Source organism: Carya illinoinensis, chromosome 9 (genome assembly GCF_018687715.1).
Source record: "Carya illinoinensis cultivar Pawnee chromosome 9, C.illinoinensisPawnee_v1, whole genome shotgun sequence".
Classification (NCBI taxonomy): domain Eukaryota; kingdom Viridiplantae; phylum Streptophyta; class Magnoliopsida; order Fagales; family Juglandaceae; genus Carya; species Carya illinoinensis.
In genome coordinates this window covers 42,409,391-42,430,080 of record NC_056760.1, presented here as the reverse complement: position 1 = coordinate 42,430,080, position 20,690 = coordinate 42,409,391, and the positions used below count along the sequence as shown (strand labels likewise).

The 20,690-nt window shown below is 33.7% G+C and overlaps 1 protein-coding gene across 5 annotated transcripts; it reads left to right on the top strand.

Annotated features, from left to right (window-relative positions):
- The first annotated feature begins 16,021 nt into the window (after positions 1-16,021).
- On the top strand, positions 16,022-19,461 carry LOC122277257 (nudix hydrolase 15, mitochondrial-like). Of its 5 annotated transcripts, none has more exons than XM_043087194.1 (5): positions 16,022-16,164; positions 16,878-17,203; positions 17,345-17,487; positions 17,601-17,720; positions 19,187-19,461. In XM_043087194.1, exons 2-5 carry the CDS (start codon positions 16,894-16,896, stop codon positions 19,400-19,402), a joined length of 789 nt encoding a protein of 262 aa, XP_042943128.1. In that variant the 5' UTR covers positions 16,022-16,164; positions 16,878-16,893; the 3' UTR covers positions 19,403-19,461. The 5 variants fall into 5 exon arrangements, with proteins under 5 accessions (XP_042943128.1, XP_042943127.1, XP_042943131.1 ...); XM_043087197.1 differs by lacking the exon at positions 19,187-19,461 and adding exons at positions 17,810-17,849; positions 18,125-18,271 and having other exon boundaries at positions 16,056-17,203; XM_043087196.1 differs by adding an exon at positions 17,810-17,849 and having other exon boundaries at positions 16,058-17,203; positions 19,187-19,323.
- Positions 19,462-20,690: the final 1,229 nt, after the last annotated feature.

Here is a 20,690-nt window from a genome sequence, read left to right as displayed (position 1 = left end):
ATATAAATGAAAGCCGAGCTAGGTGCTAGAGATATTGAATAGGGGCAGGTGAATAAGACAATGAGTGAGACCGTCTTTTATGTCTTTAAGCTGCATGCGGTGACAACTGTGAAACTGATAGATGAAGATGGAAGAGAAAGAGGAAATATTGTTGGGATTGTGACGAGGGAATGAGGAACAATCCTCCCTAGCTTCCTAACTTCTAGCTAGCTAGCCGTGCAGATAAGCATTGGGTTCAATTATTCGATTTACCTTGTTAAAGCTAGCGAGGACCATGCATGATATATTTATGATAAATGCCATATCAAAATCAGTCATTATCGATGTCTAATAATAATTAACTACGTACAAAACTCAAATAGTTTACGCGCCAAAATCATTCATTCTCGTGAATGATGTTGTGCAAGCATGAGAACAAATGGCATCTACTATGATAATTATTGCGGCATCTATTATGATAATTATTGCTAGCTGAGACGTTTGATAAGTTTAAACGAATAAAAATACGAATGGATAGTGTGAAATGAATCACTTTTGTCTTAAAAGTTAGACGTATACATTTAAATTATTCCTTAACACTAATGTCTGTAGGTCAGATTTTCTCTTAATCATGAGTAGTCTTAAAATATGCAATATTTTTAATTCAAGACTCCTATATTGGGTTTGTGAAGTCTAATTTATTATTGTGGATGCTCGATTTGATGACTCAACCTAACAAAGATTCGTTACGAATTTTTGGTGGAGTCTCAATAAGGTTTGGGTTGATAGACTCTAGCTGAAGCCACCATGGACAAGCCTAATGGGGGTTTGCTAGGAAAATTCTTTTTTGACATTGTTTGTGACTTGAGAATCACCAGATAGAAAGCTCACTCGACCTTCACGTGATGGATTTAGGGTGAATAACAAACAGAAAGTTCGCTCAAATGAATAACCCAATAATTATTAAATTAGGATTTATGTCATATAACCCTATAAATATGTAATTATGAACAGTATGGCCAGCCTAGAACAATATATTTTCATCCTAAAGTGTATTTTGTCGTTCCTTAAGAGAATAGAATCCTTTGCAGTTTCATAGACGTAGGCAAGTTGCCAAATTACATAAATCTTTTGTGTAGTGTGATTGTTTTCTTGTTTTACCCTACTTGCCTTGCACATTTTTTCAAAAAATCCTACTTTGATATTATGTAAAATTACTATTTATCTAAAAAATTTATTATGTGAAATTACTATTTATCTAAAAAATTTAAGGCATAAATCGGAATATGTCATGAATTTATATATCTAATATTATCTTAACATATAGTTACAATTTTCATTCACCAGGCACGAGCTACCACATATATTTTTTGTCCCCCCCAAACTATTAAAGAAAAGATCATCCTTACACTAATTTAGTTTTTTATTTTATTTAAACAATTAAACACGGTGTAAATTGATGAAGCCTTTTGTAATTAAGATGCAAAATTAAAAATTTGTGGTAGTTTGTAAGTTAAAAATGTAATTTATTCAAATATGATATATCATCATGTACATACATGGAACAAAGTTTGCCACTAGTCTTGTGGCTGCCATTCAATAAGATTGCATCTCATTTATCATATATCTATATATATATATATATAAGATAATTGTTCATGCCTAAAAATTAGGAAAAGTATAGTTGCAAGCACAATTGTGCACTAATCTGTGCACCAATGTGATGTGATTGGTTAAAAAATAGATTTTATTAAAAACAGTGTTAATTTAAATTTTAAGTATGAATAAATCAGTGTTGGTGCATAGATTAATACACAACTGTGCTTGTATATAGCAAAACTCTAAAAATTATATATGTGAAACAACTATATATTAATGTTGTTATATTGATTGGTCAGCTAGAACTCTAGGATTCTTATCTTTTTTATGGAACTTATAACAATGATCTATCTATGCTTGATTATATTTTGAATGCTTTTTTCTTTTTCCTTTTTTGACAGAGATCAATGCTTTTATAGTAGACGACATTTTCTGACATATATAGGTAGGCCATATGTCTTGGTTATAATTATTAATTATTCCAAGCTGGATCCAAAGATTTAAATTTGTTACGTTTTTCTGTGAATTATGGCCGGTGTTAATTCAATGATTGAGTTATAATATTACCAATTTTCCTTTTTTTATTCCAATTATTTGGTTCATTCACTGCTTTTGTTCCCGCCGTATAAGTGCTCTTCTGTTTTTTAATAAGCTTTTTCATAATATAATATACTTTGGTGGTACTATATAGTTTTTAATCAATCTCGAAGTCGGAATCTATATGTGAATTCATGATGTGCATAACTCTGAACATCAACTACTGTTTGTATATATTATAAATCATATTATATGTTCATGATTATGTTTATATTTATGATTATTCATTAATAATCATAGAACAAAATCATCGCTAAATTAATCTTATCCCCAAATAAAAAATAACCTTAGAGATTGCTTTTCAAGATATATATTTACAAAGAAGTTAATTTGTTTAAATTAACTAAACAATATCTTCTCAAATTAACATTGTTCTAAATACTTGAACTTATGGAAATAAATAAATTTAATTATTTTAATTGTATTTTAATATTCTACCTCACTAATAATATTCGGTCGGTCTTTCCCTTAATAAATTGACCCAATGCGAGAAATAAAATCTAACCCACATATTAAATATTTCCCCCTAAAATAGAAATTAAAAATCCTCTCAAATTACGATCCAATTTACAATCACTCCCTAAACTAAATGTCTCGGAAATTACCACCCAAACTACTAAAAAAATCACAACAAAGCCCCTTAATTTTCGACTTGAAAAAAAATGCCCCCTAAAACTTCTCAAAAAATAGAAAACAACATAATTAAATTTAAATTAAATTAATTATTATAAAAAGTGTTTCCGAAATATTTATTTTAAAATTTATTATATATTTTGTAATTTTTAAAATTTTAGTTTTCCATGATTAGGATTTGTTTTTTTTTTTAAAAATAATTTTAAAATTATTATTATTTTATCAACTTTTAATTAATTTTCTTTTTTATTGCACGTTTTGAGTTTTGAGTTTTCTCTTTTTGCAAGTGATAGATTACTTTATTTGGCATGCATGAGTTGTATACGGAAGATTTTATTGAAGAGCCTGAAAAAAGATTAATTACATTAATTGATCAGTTGCAACATTACATGAAAGTGCAATATGTCTTATCAATCAGATCTATAAGATCTGTCACAATTTCTTGCAAAGTCAAATGTTTTTATTTGATTAATTGATTGATTGGACTATTTCATGTTTAACGATAATTTTTAAACGATATTTTTTAAATTATTATCTCAACGATATTAGTTTACATTGATGATCAGAAGAAAATTATTGAAACCCGCACTAGACAAACAGCTTGTACGTATACTTGATAACGTCATTCAAACTTATACTCGACAGCATATACTTTTATATAATTACTTTAAAATTTTGTGATAATTATTATTTTTTCTACATAATACGTATTTATATATTTTATATACCTCGGCCCTCCTAATTAATACGAATTGCGCGCTAATTTATCTTTGGGGGATAATTGTCAAATTAATTGATAATTTGAGTAGTGATTGCAAATTGGGATGTGATATATATATAGTTTGAAGTGGGGTTTATATATATTTTCCCTAATATTTATAACATTAATAATATTCCTGATCAACCTATGATCAAGATCATGTACATATATACATTTGATCAGTGTGAACATGGTTTACGCGGCAGTGGACGTACCAACGACACAATATGATCAGTCGACATATCAATAACGACACAATATGATCAGTCGACATGATGGTACCAAAAAATGCACGCAGGCCGCTTTCATATATATATATAAAATGAATAAACGACGATTTCACATTATTTTAATTTGATGTATGCGATTTGTAATAAAATTCCAGCCGGTTTCCTCGAAATGATTCCGGGGGATAAAGCAAACCGCGACATGCATGCAGTAGTACTCATATCATGATCTGTCGATGCATGCGCGCGACTGGGATTAGGTTGTCTGATGGGATAAAGACCATGAAATGTGAGGCCATCGGGCCCCATGCATTATAAAGCACAGCCAAATTACTTTTACGTGTCCTGCATGCCCGGTCTTATATCGTCATCTCAAGGACTTTATTAACGTTGTTCACATATATCGGCCGAAATTACAAATATCGGAAAAAAGCTTAGGATATTGGGTAATAAAACCAAGGAAGATACAGAAACCTCATGCTCTCTCTTTAGGTTTTTTTGGCTATTTTCATATCATTATAACGTAACTTCACGTAAATTTAGTGGCTTTCATGCTGCTGGTAATGGTAGGTAGGACAGAGGAATCAGAGGCCCACAACTGGATATTTCATTTTCTTGGGAGTACCTCATGATGGGCGCGCAGAAGCTACCTTCTATATGCATGATGACATGCACTGATGGAATAGCAGTACAATTAATAATTGTGCTCACGCTTGCCAAAAGGCTAGTCCTTTTTTTGTTCGAGCTGGGCTCAGTCGTCCTTAATTTTTTTTTATGTATTTGTTATAAAATATAAAAATGAGAGAGATAGAGCTCAGAGAAGTTATGAAACTTATGAATTTTTTAAAGAATTCAACGATATATATAGGCATACAAAGGAGACTATGCTTACTCACTATGCTAGCACTATGTTAACACTATGCACTATACATATATCGGCTAACTCACAATGCTAGTACTATGTATATGTCGGCTAACTCACTATGCTAGAACTATGCTAGCACCATACACTATGCATTTGACGGCTAGCTCAAGGTGATCATACAATTTATTTTACAACAATGTTATTTTACAACACTCCCCCTTTGGATGACCACATATAATGAATATGCCTCGTTAAAACCTTGCCAAGGAAAAACCCTGTGGGAAAAACCAATGGCGAAGGAAAAAGAGTACAATATTCATGTGTACCGTAAAATGCTTTAAGATTGTCTCATTAAAACCTTGCAAAGGAAAACCCAGTGAGATAAAACCTTAGCGAAGGAAAAAGAGTACAATTAGTATAAGTCTTCAAGACATTACTTCCCCTGAAAAGTGCATGATAAAAGGTTTTCAAGTCTCCGCATTCCAATGTTCTGCACAATCTTCTTAAATGTTGCAGTTGGTAATGCTTTTGTGAATAAATCTGCTAGATTATCACTTGATCGTATCTGCTTGATTTTAATTTCACATTTCTCTTGAAGTTCATGAGTATAAAAGAATTTAGGTGAAATATGTTTGGTTCTATCACCTTTGATATATCCTCCTCTAATTTGAGTAATACAAGCAGCATTATCTTCGTATAAAGTTGTTGGGCTATCATTAATCACTGGAAGACCACACTTTTCTTGAATATGTTGGATCATTGATCTTAGCTAAATACATTATCGACTTGCTTCATGAATTGCAATGATCTCTGAGTGATTTGAAGAGGTAGCAGATAGTGTTTGTTTGACAGATCTTCATGATATAGCAGAATTTCCATAAGTAAATACATATCCAGTTTGAGATCTACCTCTGTGTGGATCTGAAAAATAACCTGCATCTGCATATCCAACTAATTGTGGACTTGAACCATGTTGATAAAATAATCCCATATCAACCGTACCTCGAAAGTATCGAAGGATATGTTTAATGTCATTCCAATGTCTTCGAGTTGGTGCAGAACTATATCTTGCAAGTAAATTAACTGAAAATGCAATATCAGGCCGAGTGTAATTTGCAAGATACATTAGGGCTCCAATTGCACTGAGATAAGGTATTTCAGGACCAAGAATTTCTTCATTATCTTCACAAGGACGAAATGGATCCTTCTGCACATTAAGTGATCGAACAACCATTGGAGTACTCAGGGGATGAGCTTTGTCTATGTAAAAGTGTTTCAAGACTTTCTCTGTATAATTTGACTAATGAATGAGAATTCCATTTGGCAAATGCTCGAGCTGCAGGCCGAGATAAAATTTCGTTTTGCCAAGATCTTTCATTTCAAATTCATTCTTTAAATATGTAGCGGTTCTTCTAATCTCTTCAGGAGTTCCAACAAGATTTAGATCATCAACATAAACCGCAATAATAACAAATCCGGAGTCTGATTTCTTAATAAAAACACATGGGCATATTGGATTATTCTCAAATCCTTCTTTCAATAGATATTCGCTAAGGCGTTTATACCACATGCGTTCGGATTGTTTTAACCCATATAAAGATCTTTGAAGCTTAATAGAATACATACTTCTGGATGTATTCAGATTAGAAGCTCAGGCATTTTATATCCTTCAGGGATTTTCATATATATGTCATGATCTAATGATCCATATAAATATACAGTGACCACATCCATCAATTTCATATTCAATCTTTTTATAACTGCCAAACTGATCAAATATCTGAATGTGATTGCATCCATAACAGGAGAGTATGTTTCCTCATAATCAATCCCCGGTTTCTTAAGGAAACCTTGTGCAACAAGTCGTGCTTTATATCGCACAATTTCATTGCTTTCATTACGTTTACGTATAAATACTCATTTATATCCAACGGGCATTACACCCTTTGGTGTTTGTATAATTGGTCCAAAGACCTCTCGCTTTGCTAGCGAGTTTAATTCAGCTTCAATAGCTGATTTCCATTTTGGCCAGTCATTTCTACGTCGACATTCTTTGACAGTTTTTGGCTCAATTTCTTCATTACTTCTGGTAATGTCAAGAGCCATTTTATATGAAAATATGTTGTCGACAACAGTTTTATTTCTATTCAAAATTTCTCCTGTACTCATGAAATGTATCAAGATCTCGTTATTTTCAGGTACCTGTCTCTCTTCAAGGGAAGACATTTCATGAAATACCTCTTCAGGAGGTTCTTTCTCAGGAGATTTACTCTCTTCAGGAGCATCAATTACTCTTATGGCCTGTGTTGGTATGGACTTTTCAGGAGTACTAAATTCATTTTGTATTTTCCTCTTCCGAATAATTTTGTCCTTAGCACCAAAAGGTCGTCCACGCTTCAGGTGTATCTTAGATTCGCCTATTGCTATTTTGGCAACTTGTCCTTCAGGGACTGCAATCCTTGTTGGAACATTAACAGCAGGAATATATGATTTTACCACACCTTTAGTGTCAGTAAATACATCCGGTAATTGGTTTGCAACACTTTGCAAATGAATAATCTTTTGAACCTCTAGATTACATTCTTTTGTACGAGGATCAAATTGGGAAAGAGCTTTATTTTTCCAAGTAATTTCCTGTCATGCTTCAGGCACCGACTTCTCATTACCCAATGTTGGAAAAATGGATTCGTCAAAATGATAATCCTCAAAACGTGCCTTAAACATATTCCCTGTAAGAGGCTCAAGGTATCTGATAATAGATGGAGAATCAAACCCAACATATATCACAAGTCTACGTTGAGGGCCCATCTTTGTACGTTGTGGAGGTGCAATTGGAACATATACAGTACATCCAAAAATACGAAGATGAGAAATATTTGGTTGCTGACCAAATGCAAGCTGTAATGGTGAATATTTGTGATATGCTGATGGTCTAACTCGAATTAATGATGCTGCATGAATTATAGCATGTCCCCAAGCAGAAATAGGAAGATTTGATTTCATGAGTAAAGGTCTAGCGATTAGCTGAAGCCTTTTAATCAATGATTCAGCTAAACCATTTTGAGTGTGTGTGGGCAACTGGATGTTCAACATCTATTCCTATTGACATGCAATAATTATCAAAATCTTGAGATGTAAATTCTCCTGCATTATCCAATCGAATAGTTTTAATTGGATAGTCAGGGAATTGTGCTCGTAACTTAATTATTTGTGCAAGAAGTTTAGCAAATGCAACATTTCTAGTGGAAAGTAGACAAACATGTGACCATCGACTTGATGCATCAATTAAAACCATAAAATATCTGAACGGTCCACTTGATGGTTGAATAGGCCCACATATATCTCCATGAATCCTTTGTAAAAAAGATGGAGATTCAAAAACAACCTTTGAGATAGATGGTTTGATAATCAATTTACCTTAAGAACATGCAGAGCATGGATATTCATTGAGTAAGATAATCTTCTGATTCTTTAGGGGATGCCCATACGAATTATCAATTATTCGTCTCATCATTATTGATCCCGGATGTCCAAGGCGATCATGCCAAGTCATAAATATTTTGGGATCAATGCACTTCTGGTGCATTACAACATGTTATTCAATTGTTCTCATTTTTGTATAATACAATCCAGATGAGAGGGCATGCAGTTTTTCTAATACGAGCTTCTGACTCGAAATTATTTTAGTAATGAGAAGATGCTCTTTCTTGTCTTCGTTAATGGTTTCAATATGACAACCATTACGACGTATATCTTTAAAACTCAATAAATTTCTTCTGGATTGTGAAGAAAATAGAGCATCATCAATACAAAATTTGGTGCCATTAGGCAACACAATATAAGCTCTTCCGGAGCCTTCAATTAGATTCGATGAACCAGAAATGGTATGAACATAGGCTTTACACAATGTTAGATTTTGAAAATATTTTTTATCCTTAATTCAATTGTGTGAGTTGTAACACTGTCAGCCAGACATACATTTCTATTATTCATCTTAGAGATAGAAAGTTCGTCAATAAGACTCATGATTCTACAAAATATATAAAACTTTCATTACTACAAAACATTACAGAATAAAAATATTTTACAATAATATAAAGGAAATACATTAATTAAAAAGGAACACTTCCATGATCAATTCTACCACTAGAATTTTCAAAGAAATCAGAAACATCAAGACTTGTAATATCTTCTCCATCTATAGAATTTAAAGCATATGATGGTTCAGCAAAATTTGTTTCAAATTTCTTTATTTTTTCTTTTATAGAAGATTGGTATAAGTCAACCAAGTGCTTAGCTGTACGACAGGTACGAGACCAATGTCCAGTCATACCACATCTATGGCATCCATCTTCATCTTTCTTTAAAAATTTGTTTTGAGGACTTTTGCCCTTCTCTGAGTTGAACCACTTCTGGTGGTACGGTGTATATCTATTATTATCCCTTTTAGTGTGGTCACTTCTAGGACCTCCACTTCTATAGTTTTTCTTACCACGTCCACGCCCTCTTTTTCTTTGAAAAGATGCACCATTCGCTTCTGGGAATGATGTAAATCTAGTACCATTCACTTCAGGGAATGATATAGAACCAGTAGGACGTGACTGGTAATTTCTTAATAAAAGCTCATTATTTTGCTCAGCTAATAGAAGACAATATATAAATTCAGAATATTTCTTGAACTTTCGCTCTCGATACTGCTGCTGCAGGAGCACATTCGAGGCATGAAAAGTAGTATATGTCTTCTCTAACAAGTCATCATCAGTGACTTTTTCACCACATAATTTCAATAGCTAGCTAATTTTAAAGAGTGCAGAGTTATACTCACTAACACTCTTGAAGTCTTGCAACCTCAGGTGCATCCAATCATGACGAGCTTTTGGGAGGATTACAGTTTTCTGGTGTTCATATCTCTCCCTTAAATCATTCCACAAAATAAGTGGATCTTTCACCGTTAGATACTCAGTTTTTAATTCTTCATGAAGATGGTGCCGAAGGAAAATCATTGCCTTAGCACGGTCCTGCAGGGACCCTTGATTTCCTTCTTTAATTGTATCTCCCAGGTTCATTGCATCCAAATGGATCTCAGTATCAAGGATCCAAGATAAATAATTTTTCCCAGAAATGTCAAGAGCAACGAATTTCAATTTTGTAAGATTTGACATTTTCTACATATATAAATCAGGAACATAAGTATGTTTAACATTTCATATTTATTTTGAAAACTACAAAAATATATTGAAAAACTTACTTGAAGTAGAGGACTATTAGTTTCAAGATCGTCAGAACTTTCGTGCTGATAACGTGTTATAAAACTATCGAAAGGAGAGAGAGAGAGAGAGAGAGAGAGAGAGAGAGAGAGATAGAGCTCAGAGAAGTTATAAAACTTATGAATTTCTTAAAGAATTCAACAATATATATAGGCGTACAAAGGGGACTATGCTTGCTCACTATGCTAGCACTATGCTAATACTATGCACTATGCATATATCGGCTAACTCACTATGCTAGTACTATGCTAGCACTATGCACTATGCATATGTCGGCCAACTCACTATGCTAGTACTATGCTAGCACTATGCACTATGCATTTGACGGCTAGCTCAAGGTAGTCATACAATTTATTTTACAACAATGTTATTTTACAACAGTATTGTGTTTTTTGGAGTGATTATTTGATGTATTTTCGTTTATTTAATTAATTTTAGGTAGTATTAAGAAATTATGTCTCTAAGAAGGGTCTGTAGAGTTTGTACTCTATTCTTTGGAAGGAAGAGTTATATGGTCTATCTTAGATGGTAGTTTAAGATAGAGTTGTGTCTCTCAGACGGTTAGTCTGGAAGCTTATCTCTCAGACGGTTAGTCTAGAGGTATTGGATAAAATCCTGTCAACCGTAAAGAAATTTGTAGGTTGGAGAGTGAGAAAATGTTAGAATTTGACTTGTATTTTCAGGTCAGAAATTATAATTGTCCGTTTATTGAATGAATGAAACAATGTTTCACTTTCAAAAAAACAAATAATTGTGCTCATGTAGTACTTAGGACTGTTCATCCGGGTTTTGGATCGGCAATCCGGGTATACCTGGCCCGGAACCTGGGTTTCAAATCTGGGCCGAATTTCGTCCTGGATATACCCGGTTTTGGATTTGGGCTGAACCCGGGTAAATCTGGGTTTCAAAAACCCAGAAATCCGAGTACCGGGTTGTACCTGGATTTTTTTTTATTAAAAAGAAAAATCCGTTTCGGGGCCTTTTTCTAATTTAAATAAAAATAAATGCCTATTGTTTTATCTTTTTTTCTTCGAACATCACGTCTAATATTAATAAAAACCCATATTTATACAAAAATCTTGCAAAGCATAATTCTCCTATATTTATTTTTAAAATTAAGAAAATGTATTGAATCATATTTTTTTTAATAAAAGCCTATATTATGTGAAAAGCTTTTCTAAATCATTAAAAACCATATACTAACATTTTCCAAAATAATAAAAATATATAAAAATAAAAAAATAAAATGCATGCAAACCAAATACATATTACATTATTTTGTTATTTACATATTGTATTACAAAATACAAAATTATAAGATATGAATTATAAAATCATTAGCATGGTCTTCTATCAATGATTTAATCACACCAGTTAGCTACTTCAAGTGATCTGATCGAAAGAGAGCCTGCAAAAAATAAAAGTTTTAAATACTTAGAAAAGCTCAATAAAACTATCAGTTTCACTGGGTAAAAAGGAAAGTAAATAGCAAACTTACTCTTGAACAGAAAAAACAGAACCAGCAGGCTAAGAAACCTTGATCCCATTCAGTAATGGCATGGTCCAGGTGAGTGAACTAAGATGTGGGAGACAAATCTACCATTTGGACAAGAGGGCAAAGAATGCATGTGGGGGAGGGGAAGGGGAGCCATGGCCTGTTTCTGTATCTGCATTTATATCCTACAGCACACGGCCTAATAAATGTGAGGCAGTTGCCTAGTATTATACATTGTATAGTAAAATTGATGGTCAATAAGGTAGAGCTAAGATTTTGTCTAAATCTTGAAAAGAAAAACATATTTTATTTCTACATCCAGAAAGTATCAGATTGAACATTACAGACCATGATAATGGAGATTTTAAAAGAACAAGATGTGTGAAATGAACCTCATTTTTGTTTTCAGAGCTGTACAAGCTCAATACCACCATCCAAAATTGATAGTGCCACTAACCTAGGCTTTTTCAGCAGCACCACACCATAGTTGCAGACATCGGTCTTCTCTGTTATGTTCATGGTGTATCCATATTCTGCAACGGGACTGAAACCTTATTAGAAATGAAATTACAATTTCATTTAATAGCACATAAACATCTAATACTGCTGGGAAGGGTCTATGGATATCATTTTTTCTTTTCAAACAACGTACAAATAGCTTAATTCTGTACAAAAATGAGTTTTTTGGGCTACTTAAGATATCACATGCCATGGGAATGGGAAATATTGACCTCTAAGATCTAAAAAAAGGATTGTCTAAGAAAATGGATGAATCAAAGTTGAAGAAGATTGAAATAAATTTAGATAATATCTTCATACATGTGCATGATGGTATACATATCTCAGCCGATTAGTGGTTAAACATAAAATTCTACTGAAGGACAATGATTTATGGATTATATGTAAGGCAAGCACTGCATATGTAAATAAGAGAAGATTGAATATCCAGAATACTTGCCTGTGGCTATATATGTAAGGCAAACTGATTGTCAAAATTTTTACGTAACCAATTTCAGGTGGAATTGAATCAGAGAGGCTGTTGTAGCTCAAATCAAGTAAAGTCAGTTTCTACAAGTTCCTAATCACAATCTCTTATCCATTGATAAAAGAGTAGTTACAATTTTTACATTATCCATTTACAAACAATATTTATAATTTTTACATGATTCCCAATACTGTTGGAGTACTTACAGTCATCATCACATATTTACAATGTGCAATTCACCACTCAAAACCTAGTGGCTCTTTTGCAAGAGAACTCCAAGCAGCTTATTAATATACAATGACTATACACAATCATTTACAATATTTAAAAATTTTATTTCCCCTCAGTTTCCCAGCAACCAAACAGATAAACAAAAACATAAGGGTAATGTAAATAATAGAAATTTTCTTTAAAAAATATGCACTAATAACAATACACTCATAAATGAAAGCCCAGTAGACTCCAACGATCAAAACAAAAAATGAAGGATTGAGATCTGGGCATTAAACACAAAGAAATGAAAACAAAACAGACCCAAATCAACAAAGTACTCAAAGGAAAAAAAAAAACTCTAAAAAAGCTACTGCAGATCTGAACTTGAACAGAGATGTAGCACAGATTGACCCTAAAAAACCCATAAAACAAAACTTGAACATATCGAGCAAGAGAAACGGCAAGCCCAAAGTATGAAACCAAATTGAAAAATTGAATAGGAAGAACTCTGGATTTCTCCCAATCGCCCAAAGCATACGTAAAGACTAAAAAACTTGAAAACAAAAAAATACCCATGTTTAACAAAAAATAGCATATCTACCTTCTTTGTTAGGTCAATCGAGAGAGAGAGAGAGAGAGAGAGAGAGAGAGAGAGAGAGAGAGAGAGAGAGAGAGAGAGAGAGAAGAGAGACTACCGATCTAAAGTCTGGCAGCGGCGGCGAGAGAGAGATAGACGGCGGCAAAAATTGAAGGCGAATGCCTAGGGTTACCAACGATCAAAACAAAAAATGAAGGATTGAGATTTGGGCATTAAACACAAAGAAATGAAAACAAAATAGACCCAAATCAACAAAGTACTCAAAGGAAAAAAAAAAAAAAAACCCTAAAAAAACTACTACAGATCTGAGCTTGAACATAGATGTAGCACAGATTGACCCTAAAAAACCCATAAAAAAAAAAAAAAAAAATTGAACATATCGAGCAAGAGAAACGGCAAGCCCAAAGTATGAAACCAAATCGAAAAATCGAATAGGAAGAACTCTGGATTCCTCCCAATGGCCCAAAGTATATGTAAAGACTAAAAAACTTGAAAACAAAAAAATACCCATGTTTAACAAAAAATAGTAGATATGCCTTCTTTGTTGAGTGGATCGATCTAGAGAAAGAGAGAAGAGAGACTACTGATCTAAAGTCTGGCGGTGGCTACTAGAGAGAGATAGACGGCGGCAAAAATTGAAGGCGAATGCCTAGGGTTACCTTTGTTGGGCTCGGACAGATCAGTAGTCCGACGGCAGCTGCGAGAGAGAGATAGACGACGGCAAAACTTGAAGGCGAATGCCTAGGGTTACCTTCGTTGGGCTCGAACATGAGGGAGAGAGATATATATATATATATATATACGAAATAAGAAACAATTTTTTTTTTTTTTTATAAAAACCGAGTACCAGGGTTAAAATCCGGTACCAGTGTGTGATACCCGCAACCGGCCCGGATTGGGCCGGTTTTAATAATGCTGGTTTCAGCCCGAGTCAAATCCAGGCCGAAAACCATAACCAGACACCCGGTTATTTAGGTTCCGGCCCGTATGAATAGCCCTAGCAGTACTGCATGCTTAGGACTTTTAAGAACTTTATGAATTATTGCATATTAATGGTCCATTAAATATTAATTCATATCAGGGGATCATTAATATTATGATTATCAAATTAATAGGGTGTACCTTCGTTATAAGTATCATCATTTTCCAATATTATATATATAATAACTGCTTAATTTCATTTTGATCGGATACCATCTTGGACTCTTGAGAATGTTGAGAAAGTGTTTTGTGGCCCAATTACTGTATCAAGGCAATAGCATCAACACTCAGCAAATCAGAAGCACATTCAATAAACTTGGAGAATAATTCCACATAATCTTCTTGTTATGAAAAGGTGACTAGGCTACCAGGTGTCATAAGATGAGTGGCCAAGGCATTGTATTCTGTTATGTAATATGGCTATAAATATTCATTACTGTACAGAGGTCATGGTATTCGAAAATCATTGAATTCAATACACGGCGTACCTTGAGGCCTTTTTACAAACATGTGTTCTGCATGAACCTTGTTATACTGGTCCAAACCCGTGCATTTGAGAAAGAGATTTTAACCAGCAGCCCAAGCAAAAGTCTTTCTTTTTTGGAGCAACCAACTGGAAAAGAACCTATTCGATCCCTTTCTTCGATTATAAGTTAAATTTAAAAGCTCGTGAACTTTATTTAACACAAAAAAAAAGGGGGGGGATCGTGCATTCTTTGGGAGGGCCGATACCGATTGATTTAAAACACTCATATTCTTTTTATATTTATAATAATATAAAATAATTCATGATACAAAAAATATTGTCAACATACTTATATTCACAAAAACTTGAGTATTATCATCATGTATTTACACATGAATGGATTCCATCTTCCATATAGAGATCACTGTTTACCTTCAAAATGGTATAATATTAAGTTGCGGATAAAAAGAGAAGCTGTTCTCACTTCTAGAAGAGAACAGTGAGAGAATAATTGAAAAAGAGACTAAGACTCCGTTTGGATAATAAAATTATTTTATCTTATTTCATTTCATTTCATCTCATCATTATAATTTTTTAAAATTTTCACACAAAATACAATAAACAATTCAACTTTTTCAAATTTCAAAACATTAATAATATTAAAAAGTAATATTCTAACAATATTTTATTTAACTTTCAACTTTTATATCAACTTATCTCATTTCAACTCACTATTCAAACGACACCTAAAAAGAAATATGTATATAGGAAAGTCATATATATATATATATGGATTAAAGAATTTTTGTCATAATTTTCTTTGGGGCCAAAGTTTGTATTTTGAAAAGAATTGTAGATTATATATATATATATATATATATATGTAGACTTAATTAATTGGTACTTATAAAAGAAGTCTTAGCAAAACCCTAAATATGTTTATATTTTCTTTTAGAGAAAAACATGATTCTATTAAAATTCTTGTGTATTATGTGAGCTAGTTCTATTTTTAGTTTTCTTTAAAGGAGGGAGGAATTAAGATTTATATAAATTCTATGATTTGTTAAGGTACACGCGTCTTCGCCACTTTACCTTACAAATTTATAATTGAGGGGATCAAGGGTTTTGATTTGCAAAGTGCATGCATGCGTGGCATCGAATTACTTTTCATCATCACTAGCATAGGGATAAGAAAAGTTGGGGCATCTGGGAAGTTCCTTATGCGATGGCATATATACTTCGACCAAACTTGCACAATACATATATTAGTCGACCGGTGAAATTTCTTTGTCATCTTTGTGCCCTTGAAATTCCATTTTCAAGATATACTTAGGTTCTTGTGAAAATGCTTAATTTATTGATGGGGTGGGAGGCAAAGGATTTCGAGCTATATATATATGGTGAACGTACAATCTGCCACAATATGTTTTGAAGGGGAAGGAGGAAAAGGCCAGCTCGCTACTAGTGGAAAGAGATCAATTAATTCTAGTATATCATATGTACAAAAATTAGGAACTACTTAATAGCACTACATCGATCGAATTTTAATTTTGGTTGAATCTTTTCACAACTCATGTACTATCTGTTGGGGTTGCCCACATCGGTTGTGGAATGAGCTGGTGGTTAGTTTATAAATGTGAGGAAAAATCTCACATTTTGAACTAGCTTTTGAGATTGAGAGAGACCCAAAACCACCCAACAATGGTATCAGAACCCATTTTAACCAACAGTCTTAGCCCCAACAGTTTGTGGGAGAAACAGTTTGTCGCTGCCCCAACCTAGGGCCCGATGTGTGAAGGGGAGATTATTGAAATTGTCCCACATCGGTTGTAGAATGGGTTGGTGGTTAGTTTATAAGTGTGAAAGAAACACTTATTTTGGAGCTAGCTTTTGAGGTTGAGAGAGGTCTAAGATCACCCAACACTATCAACCCCAAGTTATTATTATATAAAAATATATGGTCCTCCACATTATTACATACATAATCCCTAGATAGCATGGTTTATATTTGGGTTACATTAAAATAAAATAATATTAGGGATACATTAATAATTAGGGGAGAAAAAAATTACTCATGATTCGCATGCACCACAATATCGAACAGATCGAATAATGCACAATTGCACCTTTTTTTGTATCCCATAATATTTGTCCCCCTAGCTTTACAATTTTTCTTTATATGTGTTATATTGAAATGTGCATGGCTTGCCAGAAACGTACTCCAGTAGATGGCTTATCTCGCATCTCAGCCGTACCAGCTTGGGGAAGAGATTTCTGGAAGCCAACTATTCCAAAGACTTGCAAAGCAGTTTCAGTTACCAAGACTAAAAAATGAAGAAGTAGAGAAGGATCAATATTGTAGAATTAGCTCGGATTTTGGATCAGTTGTCAAGACTGTGGCTGTCAAAAATGGTCGGTCTCCTTGTGTCAATTGGACGGAGAGAAGAGCGGCGGTTCTGATTTGTCTCTTTGAAGGCGAAGAAGGTGAATTACGAGTGATTCTCACCAAGAGATCCATGAAACTGTCCTCTTACCCAGGTAAATATGTATACACCACATATATATATATATGTGTGTGTGTGTGTGTGTGTGGACCTTATTGCATGTTGGCACAGAAAAAGTATTGCAATAATTAAACGAGTGCATGAATTGAGATGTATGTTTCCATGTGACAAACAGGGGATGTAGCTTTGCCTGGTGGGAAATTTGAGAAAGGTGATGCAGATGACTCGGCTACTGCATTGAGAGAAGCCATGGAAGAGATAGGATTGGAACCTAATCTGGTTCGAGTTGCTGCCACTTTAGAGCCTTTTATTTCTCAGGTGCCGCATGTGGTTCTGGTTCATATCATATTTGATGATTTTCCATTTGATATCTTGTTTTAAATTAGCTGAGTATCATGTTTTGTTATGTCACTTGATGATCATGCATGCAGCACCTACTCAAGGTTGTCCCTGTGGTAGGCCTACTTGCTAGGAAAGGAGATTTCAGGCCTTCACTCAATACCGATGAAGTTGATGCTATTTTCGATGTGCCGTTGGAGATGTTTCTCAAGGTTTTTACTTCCTAACCCAATTAATCTTGAGCTCTAATTACTTTTAGATTGGTTTTTGGGTTTATTTATGAACTCTTGTTATCAAATAGATAAACACTAAAGGATAATCGGTCGGGAAATGATCATCAGGTAAAAACTCTACCAAACGCTTAAGTACATCCATTTCTCACATTTTTGCAGCACATATATGCATGATAGTGACCTGCAGCCCCCTTACCCTTGGTTCTTTGGCCTTGAAATACAATGAAAAAGGAGAAATTTTTGTGCGGCCGACTCTCTTTCCGTTTTTTGTATAAAGCGGGGGTTAGAGGACTTCTTCACGGCCTATTCACAAAAGAAAACGGCTGAAAACATGATTTGAATAGAAATACTGCTCCTAACTCTGTGAAATTAATTATATACAGATCAGGTAAGAAAGGGACCAAGGAAAGAGACTGCAGGGTGTGTTGTCATGTAATTTGTGTTCCATATATGCTCCCACGAAACTCAAGCCCCATACCAACCATTCTTATTGAAAAGATAAATAATATCCATCAGTTTTTGAGTTATCATCATTTCATTTGACACCACCATATCATGTTTTCAAGCATTTTATATTAGAATTTAATGCACTTTCAACCATGCTTTTAAAATGTTTAAAACAAGATCCTAACAACTCGAGTGAATAATTAGAACAAAAGCATGAAAATAACTAGTGTCTGATAAATCAAACGGTTGTTTGGTAAGCTTCCCGGCTGGCTAGACAACTTGCACAGGCATTTTTTGATAACATTAAATGATATCAGATAAATATAAAAAAAAAAAAAAAAATAGCAAGTAATTTCTAAACATCTAAAAAGGATGGTATATAAATTGGCACTTTGTATATCACCTGCGTCGTCACAAAACTTTGCTCATCAAAGAAGGCAGAAATGAATTAGACTTGCTTTTAATTTGAAAGTCTCTCAATAAGTAGATAATAATCGTGTATGGGCCATGGCATTAGAATCTGTATGATCATGATAATATAATGCTTGGGTTAACAGGAAAGTGCATGCAGACATCCGACAAACCTGATCCATTTGATAAAATTAGTGCATACCCCAAACCCATATATGTAGATTCTCCACGTGAACGTACGGCTTAGCACATCAAAGAAATTTCTTTCATTGGGCTCATGACAACAACCTATATATATATATATATATATATCGTGAGATTAACGTACGTCTCCCCTTGTTGCAAGAACTAAAGAGTTAAGTCCCTGCAATTAGCTGCAGCAAGGCTGCATATATATCGATCCCCACCCCAAAAACTCTAATTAAGCAAGATCCATATTTCTCATACGTGCTAACATTTTTAGAAAAATGGTCTATATATTAATATTACCCAACACTGATAGGTACTAGCTAGTTCACTGCACCGGCCAACACTAAATTTCAATTGGTATTCATAATATATATGCTTTATTTTCTTATGTTTTGTAGGGAGATAATCATAGATGTGAAGCAAGGGAGTGGATGGGTAGGAAGTACATTCTTCATCTATTTGATTTCCAATGTGAGAAAGGTGTTTTCCTAATATGGGGTTTAACGGCAAACATCCTTATTCGAGCAGCATCTATTATCTACCAGCGTTCTCCGTGTTTCGAGGCCCATCTCCCTGACTTCCAAACAATTGCATGCAAATTATGTAGTACTTGAATAACATTCTAGATGATCATGATATAATATGACATGTTCCGATGAAAATGTTGCAGTAACGACTCCTCATCAACTCGTATGGTCATGATCCGATCTGCGCGCATAACTTAATTAAAAGCTGGCCAGACGGTGTGAATTTTAGAGTAGGGAGTCGGGAGTACTGCACGCGTGCATGTTAAGTTCAAGTGATCTTATTATAACCACTCAGCTCCAAACCAAATGTGGGATTTTTGGGAAAACAAAACTACATACATAATTAATATGTATAATTTCTATGTATAACATTCTGATTAGCTTGCTTTTGATATAATTATTATATCTATGCCGATTGAAGATTATGAATGGAAGGCAGGCGTGGAAGGACAAACTAGTATATATACATGCTTATTGGAAAGAAAATTCTACGTATATATATATATATAACCGCAGTACTCTCGGCGGCCTTCCACTTACCAACCAATTAACCTTTAAATTTTTCTTTAAAAAGTGATCATTCAAAAATGAGAAAATGAGATGTAGGTATATATAGTATATATATAGCATTAGTACTCTTATTGAAAAAAGATTCAATTCTGAGTGAAAGAGAGATATTTATATGAAGTCCGCGGCCTACCGTAATTGTCACTTTATGAACAACATTATATACTCAATTAGGAGATTGCTATTAAAAAAAAATACTCAAGGAGATAAGAACTTGCTTCTTGAAATAAAAGGAAATATTGTCGCGAGAGGAGGGAAAAAAAATGGACCAAAAATGTTGGTCAGTCAAAGCATGAGTTAGCCCCCGGCCACAGTCATGGGTAAACAATAGCCTGTACCTGCATGTGGGATCCCATCCCACACGGTTCTGTACCTTGAGTCATCGACCAAATGCAACGTCACAACAATTTCACGTTGGACAGGTGCGGAAAAAAGTACCAAATGTTTTTTTTTTTTTTGGGTGGATCAAATTAGAATATATATATATTCAACGCGTCCGAAATCCCATTGTGTTTTCACACATTATATATATATATATGTTCTCTCACACTCTCTTCCCTGTTTTCTTTTTTCTTTTTTGGTTATGTTTAATCGGAAATTGCTTAGGCCACAGATGCCACCGATGGTGACCAATTTTTTTTTCTTTTCTTTTTTTTTACTGTTAATTAAATATTTTTTAATAAATTTATGATTTTTTATTTATGTTTTAAAATTTTTTAATGAATTAAAAAAATATAATTTAAAAAAAAAAAGAGAGATAAAAATAAACTTATCTATTCGGTATAACTTTCGGTGGGCTCCGTCTGTG